Source organism: Nomascus leucogenys, chromosome 9 (assembly GCF_006542625.1).
Source record: "Nomascus leucogenys isolate Asia chromosome 9, Asia_NLE_v1, whole genome shotgun sequence".
Classification (NCBI taxonomy): domain Eukaryota; kingdom Metazoa; phylum Chordata; class Mammalia; order Primates; family Hylobatidae; genus Nomascus; species Nomascus leucogenys.
The window spans coordinates 58,344,441-58,356,895 of NC_044389.1; the positions used below are offsets into that span (position 1 = coordinate 58,344,441).

Sequence of the window (12,455 nt, forward strand, 5' to 3'; positions counted from 1 at the left end):
CAGGCCGGGCACTGTGGTTGGAGCTGTATGTCAATTATCTCCTTGATATGAAACCAACTAAGTAACCATCGACCAATGAGTGGATAAAGAAAATATGGTAGAAATACACTGTGGACTACTAGTCAGCCATAAAAAAAATGAAATAATGTCTTTTGCAGCAACTTGGATGGAGTTGGAGGCCATTATTCCAAGTTAAGTAACTCAGGAATGGAAAACCAAATATCGTATGTTCTCACTTATAAGTGGGAGCTGAGCTATGAGGACACAAAGACATACAGAATGATATAATGGACTTTAGAGGCTAGGGGTGGGGGAGGTTGGGAAGGGGTTGAGGGATAAAGACTACATATTGGGTGCAGTGTACACTGCTCGGGTGATGAGTGCACTAAAATCTCAGAGTTCACCACCATAGAGTCCATCCATGTAACCAAAAACCACTCATATCCCAAAAGATATTGAAATTTTAAAAAAAAAATTTTTTTTAAGCATCTCCTTGGTAAATTTGTTTGAGTTCATTGTAGATTCTGGATATTAGCCCTTTGTCAGATGAGTAGGTTGCAAAAATTTTCTCCCATTCTGTAGGTTGCCTGTTCACTCTGATGGTAGTTTCTTTTGCTGTGCAGAAGCTCTTTAGTTTCATTAGATCCCATTTGTCAATTTTGGCTTTTGTTGCCATTGCTTTTGGTGTTTTAGACATGAAGTCCTTGCCCATGCCTGTGTCCTGGATGGTATTGCCTAGGTTTTCTTCTAGGGTTTTTATGGTTTTAGGTCTAACGTGTAAGTCTTTAATCCGTCTTGAATTAATTTTTGTATAAGATGTAAGGAAGGGATCCAGTTACAAGAAAAAAACAACCCTATCAAAAAGTGGGCAAAGGATATGAACAGACAATTCTCAAAAGAAGACATTTATGCAGCCAAAAAACACATGAAAAAATGCTCATCATCACTGGCCATCAGAGAAATGAAAATCAAAACCACAATGAGATACCATCTCACACCAGTTAGAATGGCCATCATTAAAAAGTCAGGAAACAACAGGTGCTAGAGAGGATGTGGAGAAATAGGAACACTTTTACACTGTTGGTGGGACTGTAAACTAGTTCAACCATTGTGGAAGTCAGTGTGGCAATTCCTCAGGGATCTAGAACTAGAAATACCATTTGACCCAGCAATCCCATTACTGGGTATATACCCAAAGGACTATAAATCAGTCTTCTATAAAGATACATGCACACGTATGTTTATTGTGGCACTATTCACAATAGCAAAGACTTGGAACCAACCCAAATGTCCAACAACGATAGACTGGATTAAGAAAATGTGGCACATATACACCATGGAATACTATGCAGCCATAAAAATGATGAGTTCATGTCCTTTGTAGGGACATGGATGAAACTGGAAGTCATCATTCTCAGCAAACTATTGCAAGGACAAAAAAACAAATATGGCATGTTCTCACTCATAGGTGGGAATTGAACAATGAGAACACATGGACACAGGAAGGGGAACATCACACTCCGGGGACTGTTGTGGGGTGGGGGGAGGAAGGAGGGATAGTATTAGGAGATATACCTAATGCTAAATGACGAGTTAATGGGTGCAGTACACCAACATGGCACATGTATACATATGTAACAAACCTGCACATTGTGCACATGTACCCTAAAACTTAAAGTATAATGATAATAAAGTAAAATAAAATTTAAAAACCCTAAAAAAAAAAAAAGGATCTCCTTAATTCACAAATTCCTCGGAGGGTAATACCACAAGTCCCATCTTACAGATGAGGTCCCTGAGGCTTCAGCAAGTCTCAGGGACTCACCACAGTCACTCAGCTAGTAAGAAAAGGAACAAAGACTGGAATTTTACCTAACTCCTAGATCCATGTTCTTAATCACCTGTGACAATCCCCTCTCATATATCCAGCAGCTGATCAAGTCTTTCTCTCAGGAAACCAACTGGACGTAGACATGTCATGTCCATCTTGTATGCAATATGGTGAATCAGGAGGAGCCGTGAAAGGACAACTCACTAAGTTACTCTCCCAAATGTTTATGTTTGTTTAGACAGTGACCATCATGACCACTAGGGAAGATCACTTTCTGATTCTGCTGCCCTCGCCTCCTGGACAAAAGCAGAGCAGAGAAGCAGCATAAACCCTGGTTGGGGGCCTAAGAATGATCCCCAACTCTCCACTGCAAACCACCTGGGTCAGGAAGCCTCCGGGTAATGCCCTCTCCCTCTTGTTTCGCTTTTTAAGTAGGTAAGCTGCACAGAGCGAAGCACTGTTGCATGTTTCTGGACAGCTTATTTCTCTTGCAGAGGAAGACTGATATACACAACTAAAAGGTACTAACATGGGAGAAGATTTGAGGGATTAGAAGGATGGTGAAGGCGTGGTTGTCCAAAATCCCCCTCTGAGGAGAGATGATTGATATCTGGCTGTCATTCCAAGAAGCTTCTGGTTGACAAATACTGTCTGGTATTTCCTTGCTGATTTCTTACCCTCACACCGCAAGCCCTGATCACTGTGGTCCACTGTTGCAAATGCAAATTACCTGAATCAGGCTGCTGGTGACTCACCAACTGCCCTTTAAAGCAACATCGGGTTCAACGCAGTGACTGCTCAGTAGAAGCCATGGCTCACAGACACCGCTTCTCCTACTGGTTACTGGTATGCTGGTTGGTGGTAACTGTGGCAGAAGGTAAGGGTTTTGCTTTTATTCTACTGTGGGTCCACTAATTAATAAGTTGTAGGAAAAGACAAAACTGGCTCCATGATTATACGTTCCCATAAATTGGAAATATTTACCTCAGCTTTCATCAGCCTGTGTGGTTAAAGAGAAGGAGGTTGGATTTTGTCACCTGAAGACCTTGGTCCTCGTCTCAGCAATAGCTCTGTGACTTTAGACACACTTAACATCTCTGAGTATCAGACTCCTCATATGTGAAGTGACAATATTAATAATATCCATCGTTACGGGGTTTGCAAGGACCAAATGAGCTATCATCTGTGAAAAACTCTTCAAGCTAAAAACACTATACAAATACTAGTTATTATGGTTACAAAGCTAACAATTCCACTTTGAATTACAGCACTGTCCACTTTCTATCTCCAGCAGCATATTAATTTGCACATGGTGGGTATTTAGTCTTTGTTCATTGCTTTAATTAATCACATCTATTGAGCTGCATTTTGGTGCCACAGAGGTGGGCACAGGTTTCTTTCTTTAGGATTATATTAGATTCCATTTCTCAACTGTTCCTATTCTCTTTCTTTGTTCCCACTACAAAATGTGTCCTGAGCCTTAGAATTGGTTTGCAAACACCTAGGAAAGGGAAAGAAAAGGCTGGGGAAGGGATGAAAAGAGGGAAATACAAGGGAAGGAAATCTTGGGGAGCCTAGATCTAACCTTTTCTTCAGTTTATTTTAATTCCAAAACTAGATGCTGTTTAGGGAAGATGGACCTAGGAGTCAAACAGAGCCCTTCGCCCCTTTCACATGTCTTGGGGAGGGGGCTTTGCAAGGGCTCAGCCAAACCCTGCTCATCCCCAGACAGATTCCCTGTTCCCATCCCTCAGAGGTCACAATAGACAGCAGAGAGGGAGAGACATAAGAGCTGGTTGTGGATCCACTCAGATCCAACCTCTGCACACACTCTGGCAATCAGGGAACGGCATAGATTATGAACAAAACCTGCCCCCATATCCCAAGGCAAGGCCCCCAAGCCTCACCTGCTAAAAGTGACATCTAAAAGAAGCATCATAAAACAAAATTAGCCACCTGCCACTTTCTCTGCAAAAAGTGAACCGCTCTTCAGGAGGCTTTGTAAACACATAGCTAAACAAGTTATAATGAGATTAGAGATTTATTTTATTCACATCTTAAAAACACCCCCTGAGGCTGGGTGCAGTAGCTCACACCTGTAATCCCAGCACTTTGGGAGGCCAAGGCGGGCAGATCACCTGAGGTTGGGAGTTCAAGACCAGCCTGACCAACATGGAGAAACCCCATCTCTACAAAAAATACAAAATTAGCCAGGTGTGGTGGCACATGCCTGTAATCCCAGCTACTCGGGAGGCTGAGGCAGGAGAATCGCTTGAACCCGGGAGGTGGAGGTTGCCATGAGCCGAGATCGTGCCATTGCACTCCAGCCTGGGGAACGAGAGTGAAACTCTGTCTCAAAAAACAAAACACCCATTAAAACATCAGATTTGATTTCCGAATTTGGCTCACTTTTCCCTACAATCCCTCGAAGTCCTTCAGATGTAGCTTCATTCTATCCCAGCAGCCCTGCTTGCAGTTCGTCGCTCATTCACACACACCCTGGGTCTGCCCGACAAGGTCATGTGTGGATCTCCATACTCACCCTCTTCTCACTGATGCACGGTAGCAACCACAGCTACTCCCTCCTCTTGCTTTCACCTCTGTTTGTTGCAATTCTGCTTTAAGGCACAACATTTAAATGCCACTATGATTTTGCCTTTACGAAGTCTTTGTTAAGACATAATAATTTTAAAATTGCAGTTTCTCTTCCTGACACCTTTGAATTCTTACAGCTACTTGTGCATCACCTACGGCACGTATGGCATCTGCTCTGTACTGCAGATCCCTGGCTTCATAGCATCTGCCCACTCCTTGAGCTCAGGCTCTTAATCTTAATCATCTCTGCGTTTGCCAGAGCCCCTAATGTAGTAACCTGTACTTTGTTGAAACAACTTGACTCACAGCATAGAATTGAAAGAGGCCTGTCTGATAACTTTCTGGGCTCCGATATTTTACCTGTGAAATTAGAGATTTGACCAAGATAGTCATTCTGTGAGTCTACAAAATAAATTGAGTCTTGCAGTTATTGTGAGTAAAAATCAATCATAGAACTTATTCTTTCTGGCTCAAGTCTGAAAGCACATGAGAATTAGTTTCCAAGACTCCATGCGCCATGTAAGGCAAGAACTGCATACTTAAACTTTAAGTAGAAAGCTGACTTCTCTTAAAATCAGTATAGTTCACTGCAAGCCAGCTTTGTCTGCCCAAATAACCACAGAGTATAGGTAATTATAAAAAAAAAGGTCTTTCATCATTATCTTTTTTTTCAAAAGTACTTGTTTTTAAAGTAGTTGTTGGTATGCTATGAATTTCATGTCTAGACTATAATAAACCACCTTAAAACTGATACTCAAATTCCAAGCAATATTTTGCCTTGTTTCTTCTATTATACTCTAATTTTTTGTTTGTTTGTTTGTTTGTTTGTTTGAGACAGAGTCTCCCTCTGTCGCCCAGGCTGGAGTGTGCAGTGGCACCATCTCAGCTCACTGCAACCTCCACCTTCTGGGTTCAAATGATTCTCCTGCCTCAGCCTCCAGAGTAGCTGGGATTACAAGTGTCCGCCACCATGCCCGGCTAATTTTTGTATTTTTAGTAGAGACGAGGTTTCACCATGTTGGCCAGGCTGGTCTTGAACTCCTGAGCTTAAGTGATCTGCCTGGCTTGGCCTCCCAAAGTGCTGGGCTTGTAAGTGTGAGCCACCACACCCAGCCAATTTTTAATATAAATTATTACTGCAGATTTTCTGGGACTGAAATTAAATACTCACTGAACTCCACAAAAATATACAGAGAGGAACATTCAAGGTTGGCCTGACCATTTAATTCATCAAGTATTTACTGAGCACCACTATAAGCCAGGGACTATTCTAGGTGCTGGAGACACCGGCAGTGACCAAGAGTCAACAGTCCCTGTCATTGGGGAGGTCCTATTCTAGTAACATGTGTCCCCAGTAGCCCTATCTTTAATGCACAAATTTTATGGGCCTAAGAAAATGGTGCTCAGGCTAACAGAATGTTTCCATAACATTCAAGATTAATAACCATAGCTAACACTTATTAAGTGCAAACTGTACGTCCAACAGTGTTCTCAGCACTTTACACATTTTATTTCCGGTAACACTCACAAAGAGATGATGAGATGGGTAGTATTATTTTCTTCATTTTGCAAAGGAGGAAAATGAGACTCAAAGAGGTTAAGGAATCTATCTATGTTCACCCAGTTATTAAATGGCAGGGCTCAGGAAGCCTGGCTCTAGAGCCTATCCTTTTAAACACTTTGCTGTTCTGCCTCTCAAAATGTTTTTAATCTGCATTTAAATATTTGACCTACTTTGGTCTTATTAAGGTTGCAGAAGAGCTCTCATCTTTGACATCCAGTGCCTTTGATAGCATGTCAGTATGTTACGTAAGGGGAAATATTTGCTTATTATTCAACACACTACTCTTGAGAAGTAGGAACTTGGTAACTTTGCAGTTATAGAAACTGAGATTTCTCTCAATCAATTCAATTGTACTGGAGGCACCGTGCTAGGGATGCGGAGGCAGCAGTCTACAAGACCGTCACGTAGATCTTTCAGTGGAGCAGGCAGATAGCCACTGAATAATAATCACACAGCTGATGAGTATGATGAAAGTGGACGCACAGGGTACTACGAAAGCATGTTGCAAAGGGTTTTAACCAAGCCTCTGGGTAGGAAAGGCCTCCCTGACAAAAAAGAGAGAGAGAGACTTGAAATTGAATAGGAGTTAGCCAGGCAAAGAGTGCTCTGGGCATCTGCAACCACCTTTTCAGAAGCCCAGGACAACTGATGACTGTTGCCAAAGTGGCTTTTGAAGAGGGAAGGAGGCAGGGTTAGATTCCAGTGGATTAAATAGGAGGAGAAGTGGAATCAGTAGCTGTACGGACTTTAAAGAGAGAGGAGTAGGAACCAAAGAAGTTCATGGTAGCTTACCTCAGCTTTCTCTCCGGAATATGAAGCTGATTAATCAACTTAGAAAGGTAGACAGAGTTTCAAAGCAAATTCTTCAGATGAACGAAGAATGAAAATTTTGAGGGAAATTCGAGGAGATAGCAAAGGTTTAGAAGATAAGGAACAGAGAAGAACAAAGATAAAAGAATTAATGAGCAGTATTAGATCAGCTGAAGTCAGAGACCATAAACGGCATCAACCCACTTTCTCAGATGTGTGGCCTTAACTTCATAAGATGTGACAGGTTCCCAAACCAATCACTATTGCTCGCACATTTTAGGACACTTGTGCTAGCTAACTAGAGACTCGATAGAATCACCATAGGTCTAGTTTGTTTGGAAGAATGTGGTTTCATGTGGTCCTGCCCACATTCCTGGGTATGTGATTGAAGCAAGCTTATACCTTGATCTTGCACCCTTGAAAATTTCCAGAAAAAAACAGCACTGAACACTACTGGACATCCCAGAGTCAGAGAAAACCTGCCTTGCAGGCTCTGAAACCCAACTGTTAGAGGAGGATTTAGAGAGTAGCTTCAGCTTTCTAGAAATGAGATGAGCACAAGAGGCGGGTGGGTGGGTGGTTTTTAACAGCTGGAGCACAGTTAACCTAGTAGCAGAGCTCAAGGCCTTGTTAAGCCTGAGCTGACAGCAAAATGTCAAAATGGGGCTTAAAACAGAGGTTAGCTTGGCTGGGCGTGGTGGCCACGCCTGTAATCCCAGCACTTTGGGAGGCCGAGGCGGGTGGATCACGAGGTCAGGAGATCCAGACCACGGTGAAACCCCGTCTCTACTAAAAATACAAAGAAAATTAGCCAGGCGTGGTGGTGGGCACCTGTAGTCCCAGCTACTCGGAGGCTGAGGCAGGAGAATGGCGTGAACCCGGGAGGCAGAGCTTGCAGTGAGCCGAGATTGTGCCACTGCACTCCAGCCTGGGCGACAGAGCGAGACTCCTTCTCAAAAAACAAAAAAAAACAAAAAAAAGAATAGCTAGGGCTCCCCGAAAAGCCAAAAACTGGCCGGCCATGGTGGCTCACGCCTATAATACCAGCACTTTGGGAGGCCCAAGGCAAGTGGATCACTTGAGGTCAGGAGTTCGAGACCAGCCTGGCCAACATGGCGAAACCCCATCTCTACTAAAAATACAAAAATTAGCTAGACGTGGTGGTGGGCACCTGTAATCCCAGCTACTCAAGAGGCTGAGGCAGGAGAATCACTTGAACCCAGGAGGTGGAGGCTGCAGTGAGCAGAGATCGCACCACTGCACTCCAGCCTGGGCAACAGATGGAGACTCCGTTGAAAAAAAAAAAAGCACCAAGGCTGCTACTCCCAACATCACTCTGTTACCACAAGGCTTCTGGTCTCTTCCTCTGTCCCAGAAGCCTTCCCTATTTTGCTGCTTCTATGTGCAGACTGGCTTCTCTGCATTCTCAACATTCCACAGGACAAAATCTGACACTCCAGCCCCTGCTCTACACCTTCCACTGACGTCTTCCACTGTGACTTAATTCTTAAGTGAGAATCTGATTGGTCACTGACCAGACAATGAATGAGTTGAGTGTCTATCAGTGGTCCAATCAGCCGCAGCCAGAAGGTGTGTGGGACTGACAACTGATATTTCCAGGGTTCATCGATGAAACAGAATATGTATGAGGGACTGTGGACATAGGCAAATAACAAGCATATCCAATACAGCCAAGAAACCTGAATTCAACTGTCCCAAACGAGAGGGGAATCTAGTCCTTTATAAGTGCCTCAGCACTCTCAACCTCCTGTGGGAAGTTTTTTGTTTTCGTTTTTTTTTTTTTTGAGACGGAGTTTTGCTCTTGTTGTCCAGGCAGGAGTGCAATGGTGCAATCTCGGCTCACTGCAACCTCCGCCTCCCGGGTTCAAGCAATTCTCCTGCCTCAGCCTCCCGAGTAGCTGGGATTACAGGCATGCGCCACCACGCCTGGCTAATTTTTGTATTTTTAGTAGGAGTTTCTCCATGTTGGTCAGGCTGGTTTAGAACTCCTGACCTCAGGTGATCCGCCCACCTCGGCCTCCCAAAGTGCTGGGATTACAGGGGAAGTTCATTTTATCATCATTCACACTGGCAGCCCTTTGCAGGCTGTATATGTAAGCCTCTAAGGGAGTGAAGGAACAATTTTCTAAAGAATAGATTACTTTTTTGTAGCCAATTTGATTCAATGATACAGCCAAGGAAGACTATGACACTTGGGTTTGATCCAAATTTCTTCTCAAAAAATAATTGTATCCTGGTTCTCAATGCTCTTTCTCCTGCTGCTTGTAAATGGCCCCTCCCTTCCCCTAGGAAATTATTTCACTACTTGGGCAGTTGAAGCAGAACTTTTGAACAGTTATTTTTATTTTCTTAACATTAATTAAGATCTTTTTTTCAGCTGAATTTTCTTTATTTAGTTATAATTTACATGCAATAAAATCCACACATCTTTTTTTTTTTTTTTTTTTTTTGAGACGGAGTCTCGCTCTGTCAGCCAAGCTGGAGTGCAGTGGCGCAATCTTCAGCTCACTGCAAGCTCCTCCTCCCGGGTTCACGCCATTCTCCTGCCTCAGCCTCTCGAGTAGCTGGGACTACAGGCGCCCGCCACCACGCCCGGCTAATTTTTTTGTATTTTTAGTAGAGGCGGGGTTTCACCATGTTAGCCAGGATGGCCTCAATCTCCTGACCTCGTGATCTGCCAGCCTCGGCCTCCCAAAATTCTGGGATTACAGGCGTGAGTCACAGTGCCCGGCCAAATTCCACACATCTTAAAGGTAAGTCTTGATTACATTTTACATATGGGTACATATAAATGTGTGTATGTGTATAAACATATGTATGTACATATATATGTGTTTATATACAAATTATATATGTGTATGTACACCTGTGTGTGTATACATATAGATATATAGATAACCATATCTATGTAACAACCACCCAGATCAAGATATGAAACATTTCTAAAGAATGGTCCCTGGCTACACTTTCTGCTAAAAAATACCTATCCTTTCCCTAAGCTGAATTATTATTTTGACTTTTTTTTAACTATAGATTAGTTTTGCTTGTTTTTGAACTTCATATACAGGGAGTTGCACAGTATGTACACTTCTGTGTCTGACTTCTATTGCTCAGCATTCATGGGCTGTATCCATGTTGTGGGTATTACTAGTTCCTCCTTTTCGTCGCTGAATATTATTTCATTGTATGAATATACACAGTTTCTTCATGCATTCTTCTGTTGACGGACACTTAGATTGTTTCCATTTAGGCTGTTATGAATAAGGCTACTGTGAACACCCCTGAACAAGTCTTTTTATAGACATAAACATTCATTTCTCTTGGGTAAATTCCCCACAGTGGAAATGCTGGGTCATCCGGTGTGTCTGTGTTTCATTTTATTGAACATTGGCAGTTCTTTCAAATATACATTGAGATTTCTCTAATTCTCTCTTCTCACCTTTCTCCTCTGCCACCACGCTAAACCACTCTTCTGCTTCTGTTACCAGACCTGTTTCCTGACTTGTGTTTTCCTCTCCACAGGACAAGAAGAGGTATTTACCCCTCCTGGAGACTCACAAAATAACGCAGACGCTACCGACTGCCAGATTTTTACACTCACCCCTCCACCCGCCCGGAGGAGTCCGGTCACAACGTTCCAGCCCATCACAAAGACACCCAGGTGTCCCTTCCATTTTTTTCCACGAAGGCCCAGAATCCATTTTAGGTTTCCAAACAGACCTTTCCTCCCTTCAAGGTGTAACCACCGTTTTCCATTCCCGTCATTTTATTGGCCACACCGTCACCTTACTTACAGATATTTCCCCAGAAGAAGACTCCAGAGAGGAAGCTCATCTGAGGAAAGCTGAGAGGGAAGAGAAACCCAAACATGCTGAAGCAAAAAAAAGCCTATCCTTCAGAAAAAAGCAACAAAAAGATTTCTGTTTTATCTTTTGAAACTAAAACTATTGGATTTGAAGATTAAGTTTCCTAAACACCACTGACTAGAAACTGTTCTCTTTGTTAGCAGTGAAGATATTGGATCATAGGTTATTGATGTTTGCAAAATTGGACAATAACCACGTTATTTTTATCCTCAGCCTCTTATGGTCACAGGATATTTATGCAAATAAAATCTTTAAATGGGTGGCTCTAGTAATTCCTATCCATACTAAGATGCTGAAAGAATCCATCTCCTCCTCTAAATTAAACAGGATTTAAATAAATTGAGATCATTACAAACCACATGAAGACACTGATGACACCGTTTTTATACTCATTGGAAAACGTACAGAGCAAGGTGCATTGTCAAAGTAAACTTTAAAAGAAATTATAAAGCTTAAAGCAATTAAAAAGTTATGAGGAGTCTGACTGTAGATAATACTTTAAAGATATAAACTGACTTGTCTAACCCAAATAACAATTATTATTATTATTTTCTTGGAGACAGAGTTTCACTCTTGCTGCCCAGGCTGGAGTGTAGTGGTGCTATCTCGGCTCACTGCAACTTCTGCCTCCTGGGTTCAAGCAATTCTCCTGCCTCAGCCTCCCAAGTAGCTGGGATTATAGGCACCCGCTACCACGCCTAGCCAATTTTTTGTAATTTTAGTAGAGATGGGGTTTCACCATGTTGGCCAGGCTGGTCTCGAACTCCTGACCTCAGGTGATCCACCCACCTCGGCCTCCCAGAGTGCTGGGATTACAGGCGTGAGCCACTGCGCCCAGCCCCAAATGATTACTTTTAAACTATAGTATCTAAATTTACTTTAATGTTGACTTCAACTGATGCAAATTAATTGGATAATTTTCTCACTGTTTCCCGTTATCATTACATAGATGCTGGCTAAAATGATATACTTCCTCTCAAACTTTTAATGTAATTCCAGGTTCAAAAAGCCTGATTAAACTGCTACAAGAATATTCTGGTACCTCTAGAACTCTACAGACATAAGTTCCCTCAACTCTTGGAACCTTGTATTCTCAGGGTGCAATATAAGAAACAAATCCCACAGATTGCATTCCTTGGTTATTTGTTTTGGCCACTCTGTGAAACACATCTTCCTGTTTATGCCGCTTATCTTGCCTGTAACATAAGAACTTTAGTTCTGCATATGTGGTCAGTGGCTTGCACTTTTTCCTCCCAAGATCTACATGCAAAAGTTGCTGTTACTGCTGCTGCTACAAAAACAGAAAAAAAAAAATCAGGACGAAGACAGGAAAGGACTTTGGGAATGGTTGCCCTGAAAAAGGAAAGAGAGATAAAATCATCATGCTATGTTTCTTTGCTTTATTAAAATGATCAAAAAAGAAAAAAACTATTTAATTCACATTCTAGAAAATATTCATTTTAAGAACAGATTTTTGCTTCAAATTTACAGGCTTCAATAAAAACCTACTTGAAAACCTCATCAGAAAAACAAAACAAAACTATATTTTGAAATACATCCCACCTGCTCTCTTTTTTTGGTTGATGGGGACATACCAGAAAAGGGCCAGCTTCAGGCAAACTTGAAGACAGATAAAGGCTTGTATTTGAAACCCACCTCCCCTTCTGACTCTCCTCCTTTATTCCGGCATGCTCACCACTCACCTAGGTACTCGGTGTCCTCATAGTGCCAGCAACTGCCAAAAACTAACCTACCTTTGACTGGGCTT

The 12,455-nt window shown here is 42.3% G+C and overlaps 1 protein-coding gene across 5 annotated transcripts; it reads left to right on the top strand.

The window, feature by feature from the left end:
* The first annotated feature begins 2,569 nt into the window (after nt 1–2,569).
* Nucleotides 2,570–12,123, top strand: ODAPH (odontogenesis associated phosphoprotein). 5 transcript variants are annotated; one of them, XR_004031637.1, is made up of 5 exons: nt 2,607–2,708; nt 3,100–3,143; nt 9,464–9,574; nt 10,344–10,482; nt 10,618–12,114. XR_004031637.1 is itself a non-coding variant. In XM_003265758.3 (3 exons), the coding sequence occupies exons 1-3, from the start codon at nt 2,642–2,644 to the stop codon at nt 10,667–10,669; spliced, it is 258 nt and encodes an 85-aa protein (XP_003265806.2). In that variant the 5' UTR covers nt 2,570–2,641; the 3' UTR covers nt 10,670–12,123. The 5 variants fall into 5 exon arrangements, 3 of the variants coding, with proteins under 3 accessions (XP_003265806.2, XP_012354828.1, XP_012354829.1); XR_004031638.1 differs by lacking the exon at nt 3,100–3,143 and having other exon boundaries at nt 9,439–9,574; XM_003265758.3 differs by lacking the exons at nt 3,100–3,143; nt 9,464–9,574 and having other exon boundaries at nt 2,570–2,708; nt 10,618–12,123.
* The last annotated feature ends 332 nt before the right edge of the window (nt 12,124–12,455 follow it).